Genomic DNA, 21,650 nt, shown 5'->3' with positions numbered 1-21,650 from the left:
GCCCGTGCGCCACAATTACTGAGCCTGAGCGTCTGGAGCCTGTGCTCCGCAACAAGAGAGGCCGCGATGGTGAGAGGCCCGCGCACCGCGATGAAGAGTGGCCCCCGCTTGCCACAACTGGAGAAAGCCCTAGCACAGAAACGAAGACCCAACACAGCCAAAAATAAATAAATAAATAAATTAAAAAAAAAAAAAAATCACATAGACCTATCTTTACTTTATAGAGGCTTGGACTGGATAATTTAAAGAAAGTCCCAGGGAAGTCTCAATATAATAAGGAAAGACGTTTCTTTTCCAAAAGAATAAAATGAAGGGAAAAAAAAAAAAAAAAACTTAAACACAACCAAAAAGAGAAATCTATGATTGAAGCATTCAATTTGGAAAGAAACTGCAAATCGCCTAGAAATTTAAATTAGATATTATAGACCAATTTATTCAAGGATTCTCTATTCTATCAATTCACAGAATCTTCAAAAAAAAAAAAAAAGAATTTATTTTTAGTTTTGAACTTGTACCAGTTTTAACCAAGAGCAAATAGGGTGATATCTCGTCTCTCAACTCATGCTCCTGGGTGTGTGGTCAGGGAAGAGGAATAAAACACAAAGTGATAAGTCAAACACCTAGGTTAATCAACAGAAATTTTCTAAGAAACATATTTTAGTAAGACCAACATCCAAAAGTGTCTAGAATAGTATCAAGCAGTCTCAAAATGAAATCCAAGGAATAGACTGTCATATTGGAAACACGATTATTTGAAAAAACAAACATACACCTGCTATCAAAGTAACCTATAGTACTCATTATGCATATGGGTTAAATGGCTCTCTTTTAAACTTTTGCCATATTTCATACGGAATAGTAATTGCGCATGTTTACCATGAATTATGACTATCGCCATTGCATTTTAGGCCATATCTACAAATAAAGCACCATTTCCATTCCCGTGTCCTTTAGAGCACATCTATAATCAATTCACTCCCTTCATGGACGTGCCTCAACTCTGAAGCTGAGACTGCACCCCAAGTTCGCTGCTCACACAGCACTGGCCATTTCACTATGATACAAGTTCTCTCTCATGAAAGCCCTGGGGACTCGGTGCCCTCTGGAAGAAAACAGACAAGGCAATGATCTTGCCCTCTACTCACACGTCAGGCAGACCAGCATGGTGCGCATGGATAGGTCTACCACCAGCTTCCAATGCTCAGGCACACGGGCCACAAAGAAGGGGATGATGATCTCGGCCGGGACGTAGAACTGGAGGGCGTAGGTGAAGAAGATGCCGATGGAATAGAGCAGCTTAACTGACTGGTACAGCCTGCAGAGAGAGCCGAGACACGTTCAGAGCCGGCTCTGCACGCTCATACACCAGCAATGAGAGTGCAAAACAGTCCCAAGGTGATTTGGCCGTATCTATCCAAGTTACAAGCGCATGTGCCCTTTGGACAAGCAATTTCAGGTCTAGGGATTTATCTTGTAGATATACTTGCACATGCGCACATAAACTTACATAAAAAATATGTCACTGCAGCATTATTTAAGTCTGAAAGACTGAAAAGAGTTTAAATGTTAATCAGTGGGGAACTGGTTAAATAGATCATGGCACCCCCATATAACTGTTAAAAAGTAGGAGACAGAACTCTAGGCGCTGATATGGTATGACCTCCACGATATACGATGAAGCGAAAAAAGCATGAAGCAGAACAATGTCGACAGTATGGTACCAACTGTCTAAAAAAGGAAAAAGAGGGAAAAACACTCCCCTTCACACACACATACATGTGACATTCGTACATACACCAAATCTTCAGGAGGAAACATAAGAAACTGGTAATACGGTTGTCTGTGAAATGGAAAATTGTAAAACTGGGGTCCTGGAGAGGCAAGTGGAAACGTAACATTTTCTGTATGCCCTTTGAACATTTGGAGTCTTTTCCACAGGCATATATTCTTTCAAAAATAAAAACAATTAAAAATACAATGTGGAGGAGCTTCAAGATGGCAGAAGAGTAAGATGCGGAGATCACCTTCCTCTCCACAAATACATCAGAAATACATCTACATGTGGAACAGCTCCTATAGAACACCTACTGAACGCTGGCAGAAGACCTCAGACCTCCCAAAAGGCAAGAAACTCCCCACGTACCTGGGTAGGACAAAAGAAAAAAGAAAAAACAGAGACAAAAGAATAGGGACGGGACCTGCACCTCTGGGAGGGAGCTGTGGAGGAGGAAAGGTTTCCACACACTAGGAAGCCCCTTCGCGGGCGGAGACTGCGGGTGGCGGAGTGGGGGAGCTTCGGAGCCGCGGAGGAGAGCGCAGCAACAGGGGTGCGGAGGGCAAAGCGGAGAGATTCCCGCACGGAGGATCAGTGCCGACCAGCACTCACCAGCCCGAGAGGCTTGTCTGCTCACCCGCCGGGGCGGGCAGTGGCTGGGAGCGGAGGCTTGGGCTTCGGTCAGATCCCAGGGAGAGGACTGGGGTTGGCTTCGTGAACACAGCCTGAAGGGGTTAGTGCACCACAGCTAACCGGGAGGGAGTACAGGAAAAAGTCTGCAGCTGCCGAAGAGGCAAGAGACTTTTTCTTCCCTCTTTGTTTCCTGGTGCACAAGGAGAGGGGATTAAGAGCGCTGCTTAAAGGAGCTCCAGAGACAGGCGCAAGCCGCGGCTATCAGCGCAGACCCCAGAGACGGGCATGAGACGCTAAGGCTGCTGCTGCTGCCACCAAGAAGCCTGTGTGCAAGCATAGGTCACTCTCCACACCTCCCCTCCCGGGAGCCTGTGCAGCCCGCCACTGCCAGGGTCCCGTGATCCAGGGACAACTTCCCCGGGAGAACGCACGGCGCGTCTCAGGTGGGTGCAATGTCATGCTGGCCTCTGCTGCTGCAGGCTCGCCCCGCATCCGTACCCCTCCCTGCCCCGGGCCTGAGTGAGCCAGAGCCCCCAAAGCAGCTGCTCCTTTAACCCCGTCCTGTCTGAGCAAAGGACAGACACCCTCAGGCGACCTACACGCAGAGGCAGGTCCAAATCCAAAGCTGAACCCCGGGAGCTGTGCGAACAAAGAAGAGAAAGGGAAAGGAGCAGCGGATTAAATCTCCACAGTCAACCTGATGTACCCTGCATCTGTGGAATACCTGAATAGACAACGAATCATCCCAAATTGAGGAGGTGGACTTTGGGAGCAAAGACATATTTTTTTTTCCCTTTTTGTCTTTTTGTGAGTGTCTATCTGTATGCTTCTGTGTGTGATTTTGTCTGTACAGCTTTGCTTTTACCATTTGTTCTAGGGTTCTGTCCGTCCGTTTTTTTGTGTTTTTTTTCACTTTTTAAAATTTTTTTCTTAATAATTATTTTTTATTTTAATAACTTTATTTCATTTTACTTTATTTTATTTTCCCTTCTTTCTTTCTTTCTTTCTATTTTTTCTCCCTTTTATTCTGAGCCATGTGGATGAAAGGCTCTTGGTGCACCAGCCAGGCATTAGGGCTGTGCCTCTGAAGTGGGAGAGCCAACTTCAGGACACTGGTCCACAAGAGACCTCCAAGTTCCACGTAATATCAAATGGCAAAAATCTCCCAGAGATCTCCATCTCAACGCCAAGACCCAGCTTCACTCAACGACCAGCAAGCTACAGTGCTGGACACCCTATGCCAAACAACTAGCAAGACAGGAACACAACCCTATCCATTAGCAGAGAGGCTGCCTAAAATCATAATAAGGTCACAGACACGCCAAAACACACCACCAGACGTGGACCTGCCCACCAGAAAGACAAGATCCAGCCTCATCCACCAGAACACAGGAACCAGTCCCCTCCACCAGGAAGCCTACACAACCCACTGAACCAACCTTAGCCACTGGGGACAGACACCAAAAACAACGGGAACTACGAACCTGCAGCCTGCAAAAAGGAGACCCAAACACAGTAAGTTAAGCAAAATGAGAAGACAGAAAAACACACAGCAGATGAAGGAGCAAGGTAAAAACCCACCAGACCTAACAAATGAAGAGGAAATAGGCAGTCTACCTGAAAAGGAATTCAGAATAATGATAGTAAAATGATCCAAAATCTTGGAAATAGAATAGAGAAAATACAAGAAACATTTAACAAGGACCTAGAAGAACTAAAAAGCAAACAAACAATGATGAACAACACAATAAATGAAATTAAAAATTCTCTAGAAGTAATCAATACAGAATAACTAAGGCAGAAGAATGGATAAGTGACCTGGAAGATAAAATAGTGGAAATAACTACCGCAGAGCAGAATAAGGAAAAAAGAATGAAAAGAATTGAGAACAGTCTCTGGGACAACATTAAACGCAACAACATTCGAATTATATGGGTCCCAGAAGAAGAAGAGAAAAAGAAAGGGACTGAGAAAATATTTGAAGAGATTATAGTTGAAAACTTCCCTAATATGGGAAAGGAAATAGTTAATCAAGTCCTGGAAGCACAGAGAACCCCATACAGGATAAATCCATGGAGAAACATGCCAAGACACGTATTAATCGAACTATCAAAAATTAAATACAAAGAACAAATATTAAAAGCAGCAAGGGAAAAACAACAAATAACACACAAGGGAATCCCCATAAGGTTAACAGCTGATCTTTCAGCAGAAACTCTGCAAGCCAGAAGGGAGTGGCAGGACATATTTAAAGTGATGAAGGAGAAAAACCTACAACCAATATTACTCTACTCAACAAGGATCTCATTCAGATTTGATGGAGAAATTAAAACCTTTACAGACAAGCAAAAGCTAAGAGAATTGAGCACCACCAAACCAGCTTTACAACAAATGCTAAAGGAACTTCTCTAGGCAGGAAACACAAGAGAAGGAAAAGACTTACAATAACAAACCCAAAACAATTAAGAAAATGGGAATAGGGACATACATATCGATAATTACCTCAAATGTAAATGGATTAAATGCTCCAACCAAAAGACATAGACTGGCCGAATGGATACAAAAACAAGACCCGTGTATATGCTGTCTACAAGAGACCCACTTCAGACCTAGGGACACATACAGACTGAAAGTGAGGGGATGGAAAAAGATATCCCATGCAAATGGAAATCAAAAGAAAGCTGGAGTAGCAATTCTCATATCAGACAAAATAGACTTTAAAATAAAGACTACTACAAGAGACCAAGGACACTACATCATGATCAAGGGATCGATCCAAGAAGAAGATATAACAATTGTAAATATTTATGCACCCAACATAGGAGCACCTCAATACATAAGGCAAATACTAACAGCCATAAAAGGGGAAATCGACAGTAACACAATCATAGTAGGGGACTTTAACACCCCACTTTCACCAATGGACAGATCATCCAAAATGAAAATAAATAAGGAAACACAAGCTTTAAAGGATACATTAAACAAGATGGACTTAATTGATATTTATAGGACATTCCATCCAAAAACAACAGAATACACTTTCTTCTCAAGTGTTCATGCAACATTCTCCAGGATAGATCATATCTTGGGTCACAAATCAAGCCTTGGTAAATTTAAGAAAATTGAAATCGTATCAAGTATCTTTTCCGACCACAACGCTATGAGACTAGATATCAATTACAGGAAAAGATCTGTAAAAAATACAAGCACATGGAGGCTAAACAATACACTACTTAATAACGAAGTGATCACTGAAGAAATCAAAGGGGAAATCAAAAAATACCTAGAAACAAATGACAATGAAAACACGATGACCCGAAACCTATGGGATGCAGCAAAAGCAGTTCTAAGAGGGAAGTTTAGAGCAATACAATCCTACCTTAAGAAACAAGAAACATCTCAAATAAACAACCTAACCTTACACCTAAAGCAATTAGAGAAAGAAGAACAAAAAAACCCCAAAGTTAGCAAAAGAAAAGAAATCATAAAGGTCAGATCAGAAATAAATGAAAAAGAAGTGAAGGAAACAATAGCAAAGATCAATAAAACTAAAAGCTGGTTCTTTAAGAAGATAAACAAAATTGATAAACCATTAGCCAGACTCATCAAGAGAAAAAGGGAGAAGACTCAAATCAAAAGAATTAGAAATGAAAAAGGAGAAGTAACAACTGACACTGCAGAAATACAAAGGATCATGAGAGATTACTACAAGCAACTCTATGCCAATAAAATGGACAACCTGGAAGAAATGGACAAATTCTTAGAAATGCACAAGCTGCCAAGACTGAATGAGGAAGAAATAGAAAATATGAACAGACCAATCACAAGCACTGAAATTGAAACTGTGATTAAAAATCTTCCAACAAACAAAAGCCAGATGGCTTCACAGGCGAATTCTATCAAACATTTAGAGAAGAGCTAACACCTATCCTTCTCAAACTCTTCCAAAATATAGCAGAGGGAGGAACACTCCCTAACTCATTCTACGAGGCCACCCTCACCCTGATACCAAAACCAGACAAAGATGTCACAAAGAAAGAAAACTACAGGCCAATATCACTGATGAACATAGATGCAAAAATCCTCAACAAAATATTAGCAAACAGAATCCAACAGCACATTAAAAGGATCATACACCATGATCAAGTGCGGTTTATCCCAGGAATGCAAGGATTCTTCAATATATGCAAATCAATCAATGTGATACACCATATTAACAAATTGAAGGAGAAAAACCATATGATCATCTCAATTGATGCAGAGAAAGCTTTTGACAAAATTCAACACCCATTTATGATAAAAACCCTGCAGAAAGTAGGCAGAGAGGGAACTTTCCTCAACATAATAAAGGCCATATATGACAAACCCACAGCCAATATCATCCTCAATGGTGAAAAACTGAAACCATTTCCACTAAGATCAGGAACAAGACAAAGTTGCCCACTCTCACCACTATTCAACATACTTTTGGAATTTTTAGCCATGGCAATCAGAGAAGAAAAAGAAATAAAGGGAACCCAAATCAGAAAAGAAGAAGTAAAGCTGTCACTGTTTGCAGATGACATGATACTATACATAGAGAATCCTAAAGATGCTACCAGAAAACTACTAGAGCTAATCAATGAATTTGGTAAAGTAGCAGGATACAAAATTAATGCACAGAAATCTCTAGCATTCCTATACACTAGTGATGAAAAATCTGGAAGTGAAATTAAGAAAACACTCCCATTTACCATTGCAACAAAAAGAATAAAATATCTAGGAATAAACCTACCTATGGAGACAAAAGACCTGTATGCAGAAAATTATAAGACACTGATGAAAGAAATTAAAGATGATACAAATAGATGGAGAGATATACCCTGTTCTTGGATTGGAAGAATCAACATTGTGAAAATGACTATACTACCCAAAGCAATCTACAGATTCAATGCAATCCCTATCAAACTACCACTGGCATTTTTCACAGAACTAGAACAAAAAAGTTCACAATTTGTATGGAAACACAAAAGACCCCGAATAGCCAAAGCAATCTTGAGAAAGAAAAACGGAGCTGGAGGAATCAGGCTCCCTGACTTCAGATTATACTACAAAGCTACAGTAATCAAGAAAGTATGGTACTGGCACAAAAACAGAAATATAGATCAGTGGAACAGGATAGAAAGCCCAGAGATAAACCCACGCACATATGGTCACCTTATCTTTGATAAAGGAGGCAAGCATATACAGTGGAGAAAAGACAGCCTCTTCAATAAGTGGTGCTGGGAAAACTGGACAGGTACATGTAAAAGTATGAAATTAGAACACTCCCTGACACCATGCACAAAAATAAACTCAAAATGGATTAAAGACCTAAATGTAAGGTCAGACACTATCAAACTCTCAGAGGAAAACATAGGCAGAACACTCTATGACATAAATCACAGCAAGATCCTTTTTGACCCACCTCCTAGAGAAATGGAAATAAAAACAAAAATAAACAAATGGGACCTCATGAAACTTCAAAGCTTTTGCACAGCAAAGGAAACCATAAGCAACACCAAAAGACAACTCTCAGAATGGGAGAAAATATTTGCAAATGAAGCAACTGAGAAAGGATTAATCTCCAAAATTTACAAGCAGCTCATGCAGCTCAATATCAAAAAAACAAACAACCCAATCCAAAAATGGGCAGAAGACCTAAATAGACATTTCTTCAAAGAAGATATACAGATTGCCAACAAACACATGAAAGGATGCTCAACATCATTAATCATTAGAGAAATGCAAATCAAAACTACAATGAGATATCATCTCACACCAGTAGAATGGCCATCATCAAAAAATCTACAAACAATAAATGCTGGAGAGGGTGTGGAGAAAAGGGAATCTTCTTGCACTGTTGGTGGGAATGTAAATTGATACAGCCACTATGGAGAACAGTATGGAGTTTCCTTAAAAAACTAAAAATAGAACTACCATATGACCCAGCAATCCCACTACTGGGCATATACCCTGAGAAAACCATAATTCAAAAAGAGTCATGTACCAAAATGTTCATTGCAGCTCTATTTACAATAGCCAGGACATGGAAGCAACCTAAGGGGCAAGACGGGAATAAAGACACAGACCTACTAGAGAATGGAACTGAGGATATGGGGAGGGGGAAGGGTAAGCTGTGACAAAGTGAGAGAGTGGCATGGACATACATACACTACCAAATGTAAAACCAATAGCTAGTGGGAAGCAGCCGCGTAGCACAGGGAGATCAGCTTGGTGCTCTGTGACCACCTAGGGGGTGGGATAGGGAGGGTGGGAGGGAGGGAGACGCAAGAGGGAAGAGATATGGGAACATATGTATATGTATAACTGATTCACCTTGTTATAAAGCAGAAACTAACACACCATTGTAAAGCAATTACATTCCAATAAAGATGTTATAAAAATAAATAAATAAAAATAAATTAAAAAAAAATACAATGTAACTCCAACAAGCCTATTTATATCCTTCCCATCCAACTCTGTGCTCCCTAGAATCAGACAGTGACCACACAGGGCAAGAGGCAGGAGCAAAATCCATCTTTCCATTCCACTAGGGTTACTATCCTACTACTGCTTCATGGGTAGCTTCTCAGGGAGACTGCTAACTCACCATGGGACATCTCTATCTTATCCCAGGCCTAGGACTGTGCAGAGGAGAAAAAAGGCCTGATCAGTAAGTATTCACAGATCTGACTTGATCATTAAAGGGAAGGACACTGCCCCTAAGCAAAGCTCCACTCAAATAAGATCCTCATGCATTATGAAGTGAGAAACATGGACCTCCCTCCCTTGGAAATCTATTTAAAAGTGGTGATTATATTGTGCATGATGCATACTGAATTCCTCTGCGGTCGAAATTAATACCTAGAAGATGTTCTAATGCTATGGGCAGAACACCCTGGGAGAAACTGAGATTGACAAAACGTCTTACTTGCTCCAAGAAGAGATGATAAATAATCCTTGGGGAAGAAACCAGCTAGTGGCTCTATAATTAAACTCAGTGCAGCACCAAAGCCTTCTGGAGTGCTGGGAAGTCTAGAATCAGGATAGTCACCTGCTGGGATGGCCAAATAAATCACACCCGAATGGAGGCAGAAAGATTAGGGTAGGTGGGTTTGAAACATCAGAGGAAAGAAGACAGATGCTCAGCTATGGCTTCAGATTACGTGGGCTGCTTCTGCGGCTCCTGATCCATTTATCTTCACTTATGCGAGCTACCACCCGACTCTTCTCTCTTGAAAGGGCAGGAACATTTGGAAATTTAAAAGCAGGCATCAGCGGGAAAGAGAAGGACTTTCAGAAAACAAAAGCCCATTTCAGGGCTACCACTTGGCTGGCCATACAACAAACCTAGTTCCCAGAGCCCTGCTGATTAGGGTGTCCTGTGGGAAACACTGATACTCCTGAAAAAATGTTTTTCTCAGTTTTCTCAATCTGTCCTTGTACAATGCATCACTGATCAGAGCTCTAAAACCAGACTGGCCTGAAAGGTTATTCTGATCCCTAGGGCATTCGACAAGCTTCTCAGAATCTGCTCACGGCTGCTCTCTGCAATGAAATTGTAATCTTCCGAAAAGAACTGCTGCTTAAGACACACCCTGTGACATCTACCTTCTTAGGAAGCATTTCAGTATGTCTCAGTGCTTTTCTACAATACAGCAACCATGACTTAGGGAAAATGAGATACAGAAGGGTTCCCTAGCATCCCAGGCCCACGGTGAGAGGCTCCAGCTGCACCTGCACATGGAGCAGGTGACAGCCATGGGACAGGCACAGCAGAAGCTGGGAACCAAGCAGGTTTGCCCTCCTCTTTCTCTGTCTATTTAGAATGGTTCAAGGTCAATGGACTGGATGCTTGACCCTTCTGGGCTCAGATCTCCTGGGAGAAATGGCACCATCAGTCAGGGGATCAATCAATCCATGCAGCATCCATTTCCATCAGAATGACTCACCCAAAGCATAAAGCTCTTGCAGCATCCTACTTCTCCATAGTGCCAGTACAGTATTAGAAAGCTCACACACATCTTTTGATCTTCATGACAATCCCGGCAAAAATGACTCTTCTTATTTCCCAGAAAGGGGAACTGAGGCAGTGAGAAGCTGTGATCTGTCCAAGGCCATAGAGCTGGGACACGGCAGATCACCTCTATCCTCTGTGCCCCACTGGCTTCCTGGTAACCTCTCCTCATTTATAAATGCCTCACAGTCTCAGCGCTTAGTCCTCCTTTTCATTCAAAAACTTTTCACTGGGTTTTGATCGTACGCCAGGCATTGTGCCAGGGGCTTGGAGCAAAATGAAGAACTGGACAGTTGCTGCCCTCAGAGCTTACAATGTAGGGAGATCACAGTACAGGTAAACGGACAACTACAACACAATGGGAGAAGAATTAGGACAGGATCCTCACGGGACTCCAGGGCAGCAGTGAGGAGGGCCACTGACCTAGACATGAAGTGTCTGTGGCTGAGACATCAGAGAAGTTTCTCAAACAGAGTGACGCCCAGGCTGAGTCCTCCTCACTGAGAAGGAATAAGGTAGGGGTGGGGCTAGAGCCTGAGTGGCCCTGACTGTACCTGAAGGTTTCCTCTTTATCATAAGAACTAAAGGAAGCCTTTGAACCTTCTCAGTGGGGAAGTGCATGACTGGACTAAGGGTTAGATGGCTCACACGGGTAACAGGAAGAGAACAGATCTGGAGAGAGAGTCAGACCCAGGCAGGGAAACCAGCCAAAAGGCTTAGTGGGCAGCCAAGGAGGGATGGTGCTAGGCTGGGGGCTGGTGGCAAGGGAGAGCTAAAGTGAAGTGGGCTGGGGCTTCCCTGGTGGCGCAGTGGTTAAGAATCCGCCTGCCAGTGCAGGGGACACGGGTTCGAGCCCAGGTCTGGGAAGATCCCACATGCCGTGGAGCAACTAAGCCCGTGTGCCACGACTACTGAGCCTGTGCTCTGGAGCCCGCATGCCACAACTACGGAAGCCCGTGTGCCTAGAGCCCGTGCTCTGCAGCAAGAGAAGCCACTGCAATGAGAAGCCGGCGCACCGCAACAAAGAGTAGCCCCCGCTCGCCGCACCTAGAGAAAGCCTGCCCGCAGCAACGAAGACCCAACGCAGACAAAAATAAATAAATAAAACAAATAAAATTTTTTTAAAAAGTGAAGTGGGCTGATTTAAGAGATAGGGAGGAGGAAAAATACACATTCTGACCCTCATTCATTTTTTAAAAAACCCGGTGCTCCCAGGGTTCCATCTTCCCCCACATACCAACAGTTGGGCAGGTTGAGGGTTATGCTCCCTTGGATCTTAGCTCCAAATTGCAGGTATCCCAGACTCCCCAGGCTGATGTAGAGGACAGTGATGATAGCCATTCCCCCATAGAGGATAAACGAAAACTTCCGGGGATCCTTCATTTTGTTTTCAAGGGGCAGAACCTAGGAGAGTAGTGAGAGAAGAGAAAGCATAGAATAAAGCAACATTAATGGCCAATGACAACAACAAAGTAATAGTCTCAGAAAAAAGTAACTTCTCTATTCCCAAATTCCCCCAAAGCACATCTGTCCTTGACTAGACAGACAAATGCAAGCTGTTCCTCATTAGTTACGCTTGCCGAGCTGGAGGAGCTCTGGAGCCTGCTGTCTAAGCAGGAAGTCCCAGGAGGTAAGGGCGGGCAGGTCCCGAAGCCAGGACTCCTGGCACAGGCTGGCTCTTTGCCTCCAGCTACAAGATCCCTGTGGGCTGGGAGTGCTGTTTGCCCCTCGAATGCAGGTGGCATGGCACCCAGCAGGCCCTCTCGCATCATGCCCACCCAGCGCAACAAGGAAGAGACACGGGTGGTGGCCCAAGCCAGCTGTACCTCACCTGAAATCACAGCTCTGCTAACCTGTCCCAAGAATGCAAAATGCAGGTCAGGGAAAACTGCCACTCCAGTTCCCAGAAACTGTTTCCTTACCTCAAAAGGGGTGGGCACTAGCAGTGACAAGTGAAATCTCCAAGTTAGAGAAACCGAGAGGACCCTGGAGATTGAGGATCGTGGAGATGTATAACAAAACCCAGTTTCCAGACTCCTATTTCAAACCACTGATACTCACGGCCTTCTCCCTCACAGCAGAGGACTTTTTTTTTTTTTAATTAAATGTATTTATTTTATTCTTGGCTGCGTTGGGTCCTTGCCGCTGCACGCGGGCTCTCCCCAGCCGTGGCGCGCGGGCCTCTCATTGTGGTGGCCTCCCCCATGGTGGAGCACGGGCTTCAGGTGCATAGGCTGCAATGGTTGTGGCAAGCAGGCTCAGTAGCTGTGGCTCACGCGCTCTAGAGCGCAGGCTCAGTAGTTGTGGCGCCCGGGCCTAGTTGCTCCACAGCATGTGGGATCCTCCCGAACCAGGGCTCAAACCTGTGTCCCCTGCATTGGTAGGCGGACTCCCAACCACTGCACCACCAGGGAAGCCCAGGACTTTCTTTAACATTAGCCAAAGCCAAGGAAAGGCCCCTTTTTTTTTTTTTAGTACTTATAATTTTTATTATGAAAATTTTCTTTTAAAAAATTTTATTGAAGTATAGTTGACTTACAATGTTGTGTTTAATTTCTGCTGCACAGCAAGGTAACTCAGTCATACATATATATATATTCTTTTTCATATTCTTTTCCATTATGATTTATCACAGGATATTGAATACAGTTCCCTGTGCTATACAGTAGGACCTTGTTGTTTATCCATCCTATATGTAATAGCTTGTATTTGTTAATCCCAAACTCTCAATCCTTCCCTACCTCTGCCCCCTTGGCAACCACAAGTCTGTTCTCTCTATTTGTGAGTCTGTTCTTGTTTCGTAGATATGTTTGTTTGGGTCGTATTTTAGATTCTAATATAAGTGATATCAGACAATACTTGTCTTTCTCTTTCTGACTTACTTCATTTAGTATGATAATCTCTAGTTGCAACCACATTGCTGCAAATGGCATTATTTCATTCTTTTCAATGGCTGAGTAATATTCCATTGTGTGTGTGTGTGTGTGTGTGTGTGTGTGTGTGTGTGTATGCCACGTCTTCTTTATTCATTCATCTGTCAGTGGACATTTAGGTTGCTTCCACGTCTTGGCTATTGTGAATAGTGCTGCTATGAACATAGGGGTGCGTGTATCTTTTCAAATTATAGTTTTGTCTGGGTAGATGCCCAGGAGTGGAATTGCTGGATCACATAGCAACTCTATTTTTAGGTTTCTGTTTCAATAAATTTATTTTTATTTATTATTTATTTACTTATATAGGCTGTGCTGGGTCTTCGTTGCGGCGTGTGGGCTTAGTTGCGGTATGTGGGATGTTAGTTCCCCAACCAGGGATCGAATCCGCGTTGGGAGCGAGGAGTCTTAACCGCTGGACTACCAGGGAAGTCTCTGTTTTTAGTTTTTTGAGGAACCTCCATACTGTTAGGAAAGGCCCTTAATGAAGGCTGGTTCGTATAGGGACAGGGAAAATAGCAAGTGTGACTGTGACAACCTTCATGATCTGCTGTCAACTGCCCCTGGCTGGTCTGACTCCCGAAACGTGACTCAGGGCAACATCAAACTGCCCCACCCCGTCCCCGACTGTCTTTGATCTTGTCATTATGCTCATTTTCCTTGAGGGCCTGAGGCCACCAGGCAGAGCAGGTCTGAGCCAGACACACCCGGCGATGGCAGACACTGCGAGCCTGCTGCAGGCCTGGGGCTCTGGGGCGCATCACAGCTCTGCATCTCCAACTGGCCCTCAGCAACGCCCCCGACTGGCTCAAGGGGCTCAAGCTTCAGTTGATCCACATCCAATGAGAAACAGTTTCTAAGCTTTCCTTCGGTTTCTTTCTATGGAGAGTCTCAGGAGCCAGAGGGCAGGGTGCCCGTCTCCTCCAGCCCGGCCAGCCCAGGCCAATGGTGCAGAAACAGAGAGAGCACGGGAAACCCCAGTGAGTCCAGAGCTCTTACCGGTCATGCCCAACAGCCCTCAGATCCAAACTAACAGTCAAAACAGCAGTGTCTCTATTGTAAAAAGAGAAAACATGGACAAATCTTGAAGTAACAGATAATGACAATTACAGAATCACTCCGTATCCAAGCCTCAGATAATGAAACGAAGCAAAGAACAATTTCTGCCCTGTGCTGTTAGGGAAAACTGACAAATGCAGTACAACGTTCCTTAAGAACCCAGGCAACTTTCCGCACTCACTCAGCCTCTTCTTTCCAGCCCCGAGTGCTCAGGACCTCTTTCTCCTGCTATAATACAGGCCCCTTCAGGCCTCTCCCCCAGCAGCAGGGAAACCTTATATGTCTGTGAATCAAGATGAGACATTCTGGGGCTTCCCTGGTGGCGCAGGGGTTAAGAATCTGCCTGCCAATGCAGGGGACACGGGTTCGAGCCCTGGTCTGGGAAGATCCCACACGCCACAGAGCAACTAAGCCCATGAGCCACAACTACTGAAGCCCACGCGCCTAGAGCCTGTGCTCCACAAGAGAAGTCACCGCAATGAGAAGCCCACGCACCGCAACGAAGAGTAGCCCCTGCTTGCCGCAACTAGAGAAAGCCCGCACACAGCAACGAAGACCCAATGCAAAAATAAAATAAACAATTTATTTTAAAAAATTAAAAAAAAAAAAAAAGATGAGACATTCTTCTTGGGCAATGAGAAGCCCCAAGAACAAGCACAGGGAAAGGTTCAAAACCTCAGGACAATCACGTACACACAATCACTCAAAAAGCCTTCCCCATGTTGTTAGAGCCTCACATTCCATGGACACCACCGGGGCAATTCCTCAAATTGTGACAAAAAATGTCCAGCTTCTAGGTTTTCTTTAAAGTGTATAAGGTGACAGGACAATCAAATGGGGACAAAAAGATATTCCATGAAAGAAGTGTCTTCCCATTTCCTAAGCCCTAGGCCAGCAGAGCTAATAACTTTCTTCAGAGAAGAATTCTGGACCTTTATTATGAAAAACACAAATAAAAACCAAAATAGGTACACCTGAGTGACCGATTCCTCCCTTTAGGAGAAGAATTTGGTGAAATCACAGCACCAACATGGGGAAGCTGAGCTAGGAGTAAAGGCTACTCATTTATACAAGGAAAATACAGCTCAACAGTGTTCCAGGGCAGAGAATTCATTCGTATGTTTATTGATTTAACAATAAAATCAATAGTATTATTAACGAAAATAAAAAGTACTTAATGCTCACCATATGTCAGGGACCATACAAAGCACTTTACACATATCTCATTTAATCCTAACAACTACTAAACATTAAGCCCACTTTTCAGAAGCAAACAATGAAGGCTCTGAGAAGGCGAGTCCTTGCACAAGGTCACACAGCTACTCTCTGGCAGAGCCGGGACTCACCCCAAGTCAGTCTGAATCTAGACCCTGTGTTCAGAATTGCCCTGCACTGCTGCTTACTGCACACACAGGAGGTGAGTGTGCAACAGAGAGGGATTGAAGGGAAACATTCTCAAATTACACACAACTTACTTCCAAAAGCTGGAGCTGGGAAACTTCAGTGGAGTCTCTGAAACACTGTTCATTAACTGGCCAATAAGACTCAGAAGATAATTTCTAATAGCATTTCCTCAGCATTCCTTAAAGGACACTGAGGGCACCAGAGAATCACAGTGCAACTCTTACCATCCCGATGCCTTCAAATGCAAAAACGGCCGTGCCAAAGAACAGAGGGTAGGTCTGCCAGGATGCCACCAAGGGGAGTAAACTGGGGTCTGGGATATCCTGAAAGAGAGAAAATAAAACAGAGCAAAGGCTATATAGACATTCATGATTTCAACCCCAGCATCAGACAGGTCAAAACTTTCCTAAGTCCAAGATCCTCTGAAGGGAGAAAGTCTAACATTTGACAGATGATTTGGGGTCATTTATAGCCTTTCTTTTTTTTTTTCCATCAAGCTGAGAAAACCCTACTTGCTTTGGGGAAAGACTAGCCCAAAGTACCATTAAAAACTCAAATGTTGGGACTTCCCTGGTGGTTCAGTGGTTAAGAATCCGCCTGCCGGGGCTTCCCTGGTGGCGCAGTGGTTGAGAATCTGCCTGCCAATGCAGGGGACACGGGTTCGAGCCCTGGTCTGGGAAGATCCCACGTGCCGCGGAGCAACTGGGCCCGTGAGCCACAATTACTGAGCCTGCGCGTCTGGAGCCTGTGCTCCGCAACAAGAGAGGCCGCGATAGTGAGAGGCCCGCGCACCGCGATGAAGAGTGGCCCCCACTTGCCGCAACTAGAGAAAGCCCTCGCACAGAAACGAAGACCCAACACAGCCGTAAATAAATAAATAAATAAATAAGTCATTTAAAAAAAAAAAAAAAGAATCCGCCTGCCAACGCAGCGGACGTGGGTTTAATCCCTGGTCCGGGAAGATCTCACGTACCACGAGCAACTAAGCCCGTGCACCACAACTACTGAGCCTGCCCTCTAGAGCCCACGCTCTAGAGCCCACGAGCCATACTACTGAAGCCCACGTGCCACAACTACTGAAGCCCGTGTGCCTAGAGCCCCTGCTCCGCAACAAGAGAAGCCACTGCAATGAGAAGCCCGCGCACCACAACGATGAGTAGCCCTCGCTCGCCGCAACTAGAGAAAGCCCACGCACAGCAACAAAGACCCAACGCAGCCAAAAATAAAAAAATAAATTTATTTTAAAAAAACTTAAAATGTTAGAGACTGCATAAAAAGAATCATGTTCTTTCACTAGGTAATCCCATCCCCAGAAATATAATCTAAGTAGGAAAAAAATGATGAAAATATGAAAAAAGTTGAGCAAGGCTTTTTAACAGTAAGTGATAACAAGTGCTCCCAAACATCTGAACAGTTAGTTTACTGCACATCCAATAAACCACAGAATGTTATGCACTATTTAAAAAGTAAAGAGTGGAAAAAAAAAAAAAAAAAAAGTAAAGAGTGGGATAACTAAGTAGTACATGAAAACTGCTTATGAAATAGTAATGAGAAAAATATTTTTAAAATTTATATATTCACCATGATACAACTACATAAACACTCCACACAGATAAAGCTGAGGGAAAGGTGGTAGATTTTTAGATGAGCACTTTCTCTTTTTTTCTCTACTTCCCTTTCTCTCTTTTTTCAAAAATTCTGTAAATCAACACTTGGAAAATATTTTTGATAGGCACACGACAGGAGTATTGGCACATATGGGGAAAAATATAGCAAAAACAGCATTTTTAAAAGGAGGCAAATAAAAACCAAGGCACTTGATAACTGCAGGTACAATGTAAGTATGTACCCACCTAGCTGACCAATGGGCAAGAGTCTCCAGTGATGGACAGTATTGAAGGAGCAGGACTCAGAGGAGAGAGAAGCTGCCATCCTTTCAGAATTTGGCCTTTAGATTAAAAAATGACTTTAAAACTGCCTTTTACAATCTTTTAAAACTGATTTCACTAAAGAGGTCTCTAGAAAGATATGGGGCATGTTCTAATAGTGTGATGGAATAATATCAGAGAGCAAAAAGATACCTACTATTCCTCTCTGTAATAGGCTTCTCTTTAAAAGATTTCAAAGCAATTATATTATAGTCTTCCTAAAATATAAAGGATTTTTTAAATGCTTTCTTTTTTTTTTTTTTTCTGAGCCCCTGCTAAGAAATCAGTTAGATCTCTCATAAGAAGCACTTCAGGGACTTCCCTGGTGGCGCAGTGGTTAAGAATCCGCCTGCCAGGGGACATGGGTTCGATCCCTGGTCCAGGAAGATCCCACATGCCGTGGAGCAACTAAGCCCGTGTGCCACAACTACTGAGCCTGTGCTCTAGAGCCTGCGCTCCACAACTACTATAGCCTGCCCGCCCTAGAGCTCATGTGCCGCAACTACTGAAGCCTGCACGCTGTAGGGCCTGCGTGCCGCAACAACTTAGCCCGCGTGCTGCAGCTACTGAAGCCCGTGTGCCTGGAGCCTGTGCTCCGCAACAAGAGAAGCCACTGCAATGAGAAGCCCGCACACCGCAAAGAAGAGTAGCCCCTGCTCGCCACAACTAGAGAAAGCCTGCGTGCAGCAATGAAGACCCAACACAGCCAAAAAAGAAAAAAGAAGCACTTCAGTTCCTAGAATGAAGAGAAGACTCGTAAATATTTTTGTTCTTTGATGAAATATGAGGGTGAGATCACCCCGTAATTATCCCTGAGTCACAGTGGAACTAAAGTTCCTGAAAACAGGAGGTTAGTGGATCTGCTGGTTAATGGATGACTACTGCCCAGAGTCATACATCAGATTGGGCTGAGATATCAGAGAGGGAATTTCAAAATACATATGTGGGGATACCGGGGTGAATGAGACCAGCAGAAGGAATTTATAATTCTACATATGTAATGACTGCTACTGCCTTACACCCCAACGAATTAAACTTGGGGAAAAACTTTCATTTACAAAGAAATGTACAAATTAAAATCGGCTCACTTGCAACATATTATCTCCTCATTTGTACCACATTATCATATAATTGTAACAGCTTTTTGAAAAAATGCTGTTAAATGTACATAAGGATTGTCAGATGTACTCCAATTTTGGAAACACTATTAACTGTGAAAAAATACATCTCAGAATCAAGGATATCCCTGGCAGCCCAGTGGTTAGGACTCCGAGCTCTCACTGCCATGGCCCGGGTTCAGTCCCTGGTCAGGGGACCTAAGTAAGATCCCACAAGCTGTGCGATGCGGCCAAAAAAAAAGAATTAAGGATATGCAGTGATAACACATTTATTGGATTTATTGGGAGCCCTTCTGGGCAAGGCACTCTGCTCAGAACTGTGCCATTTGTCATGCACATGATGAAGACACCTGCTCGCGTGGAAGGCATCAGGCGACTTCCTACAATGGCATGAGCCTGAGGCGCAAGAGCACGGGTCACGTACAGGCTCGGGTTTAGGTGAAAATTCAGGAACTTTGGACAGCAGGAGGAAACATCAAGGTAACGAGGGCAAAATGCCAAGATGAGACTGAACTAACAGCAACAACAAAAACAACCCAGAGGGACATCTTTAGCTGTGTACCACATTAAAATGAAGCTCCTGGACACACAGCCAGACCCGGGCAGATAGCACTATCAGATCACAACCTACCTCCTGGCTGAGCCCAGAGACAGGCTCAGAATCGCTCTCGGGAAGTCAGCAGGGCTGCCTCATCCAAAAGTGCAGGTTGTACGAGGCACAGACAATGCCCTGGATGGACACTACCTTCAGGGGGGACTGAGATGCTATGGAACCCATATTCCCATTCCAGCCCTCCGATCACAGCAACGACCACAGTCCAACAACCTGCAGTGGTTTGAAATTAAATGCGGTGTCTACGTGAGCTGGCATCACCCGTTTTTGTCTTTAACGTTCACTGCAGTGTGTCCTAGGCACTGACTGAGATCTCTAATTACAAAGTTAAATCATACATTTATTTACCCTTGCTTGTTTTAACTTAATTGGCCAGATAGGGAAAGAAACTCTCCGGAAATGGTCATTCATGTGTTCACAGGTCCTCTTTCCAGTCCCATAAAAAAATGGGACATGGACAGCTGTCTATTTTCTGCATTAGAAAACAGTTCCGCTTAGATCCTTGGCTAGTTTGATTTGGTATTCTTGCACCCTGACTGCTAGTAAGAATATTGCAAGGCTTTTTATAAAGGATATCACTTACATTACCAGAACCATAAAAGATACTAAAATAAAGCTATAAACAAAATTATGAATAAAATATATATAATGAAGACATATACTTACATGATTATTATATGTAAATTATATATTTTAAATCTTTTCATATTGTTTTTGCAATATGTTTTTGTTTGTTTGTTTTTTGCTATTTATGATGTTAGAAATGGTAAAAAGCACCCAGAATAAAAAATTTGTATTCAGAAAAAAAGAAAATAGTTCTGCAGGAGAAGAGTCAATATCTGCCATCCACCTGACTTACTGGGAGAAGGAAATACCAGTGAATGCTCACTGACGACACTGTTAGTCTAAATGCATTATGTCATTTCCTCAGTACAGGAAGTCCTTGTATTTCATGACTCACTGTTTTCCTAGAAACCTCATCAGGGGGTAACCAGGTCACTGTTAAGCAGACTGTGAAAATGAGGCAAAGTTCACCTGTCAGACTGAGCCAAATTTAAAAGATTGATACAGTGTGGCTAGAAGGGGTTGCTTACAAACTGTGGAAGGGAGTCAACGTGAAATTGATTGGTAAATAGCTTTTGGAAAAAGCAACTTGGCAATATAAAAAATTGTACAGTGCACACTGTCTAGCAATTGCGTCTCTAGCACCTCTAGATGCTTATCTTGGAGAAGTATTTATACATGTCCACAAAAAGGAAGGCATACAAATATTCACTGTCATAATACTAAATGACACTACAGATGATACATGACTTGACAGGCTACGAAACTACAGCACGTCTATTCTCTGAGATACTATTTAGCAATTAAAAAGAATGAGATAAAACCAGGTATATCAGCATGGAAGTCTTTCTGAGACACTGTCAAAGAAAAAAAGCAAGGCAGATGAACACTACGTATAATAATTTTTTTAATTATGTTAAAAAACCCCCACCAATTTTTGCTTTATATATTTCTCTACATAGGAATACAGTGTGTAAATGCATTTGCAGAACCTAGAAACACACAGAGGGTCCCAGAGTGGAGGAGACTCAGGGTGGAGACGGAGTGTTCAAAAGGTACTTGTGTTGTCTGTATTTTAGTAAGTATGTATTGATGAGTTATTTGGGGAATTAAATTTACATACCTTTTTTTAAAGTTATTCTTTTATTCACATGCTTTCATTTTTTTCCTTTTCTCAAGTCTTGGCAAATGTCTATAATCAACCAGTGTTTAAGGGCACATTTTCCTCAGCCTGATCTTCTACCCATCTATATACAGATGTCTTCTCCTGTACCTCCCCACAGACCTGCCCACATGGGCTATGTGAGGTGGAATAATCACCGGATTTACCATTCTGACAAATAAATATAAAACTGGAGTGGTAAGGAATTATTTACTGTTTGAATAAATATAAAACTGGAGTGGTAAAATAATAATATAATATTCCTTATTACAATATATTGTATAATAAGATGATTCTTATATTATTTAATATAAGAATATAAATGTTATGAGTTAATATAAGAATCATCTTAATATTTTTCTTTCTTTTCCAATCTATACAATGATCATGTCTTAATTCTCTAACTGGGAAAAAGTCTAAACCAGTG

At 43.0% G+C, this 21,650-nt stretch overlaps 1 protein-coding gene across 19 annotated transcripts in view; it reads right to left on the bottom strand.

Moving 5' to 3' along the window:
- Positions 1-21,650, bottom strand: part of SLC36A1 (solute carrier family 36 member 1) — a 165,763-nt gene that overhangs the window by 122,084 nt on the left and 22,029 nt on the right. For 17 of the 19 annotated variants that reach the window (XR_014241163.1, XR_014241164.1, XM_082379122.1 and 14 more), the window contains exons 8-10: positions 16,063-16,161; positions 11,683-11,849; positions 1,146-1,315 (exon numbers count right to left, since the gene is read on the bottom strand). Coding sequence is in view for 17 of the 19 variants with exons in the window: in XM_082379122.1 (XP_082235248.1) it covers positions 1,146-1,315; positions 11,683-11,849; positions 16,063-16,161 (436 nt within the window). In the remaining 2 variants the exon portion in view is untranslated. Of the gene's footprint in view, positions 1-1,145; positions 1,316-11,682; positions 11,850-14,374; positions 14,429-16,062; positions 16,162-21,650 lie in introns of those variants that run through there. The other 2 variants (XM_082379116.1, XM_082379121.1) reach the window with 2 other exon arrangements.

The sequence above is a fragment of the Balaenoptera borealis genome, assembly GCF_965194805.1.
Source record: "Balaenoptera borealis genome assembly, chromosome: 2".
Lineage (NCBI taxonomy): Eukaryota > Metazoa > Chordata > Mammalia > Artiodactyla > Balaenopteridae > Balaenoptera > Balaenoptera borealis.
The sequence above is the reverse complement of the archived record's forward strand: the minus strand, read 5'-3'. Positions and strand labels throughout refer to the sequence as shown.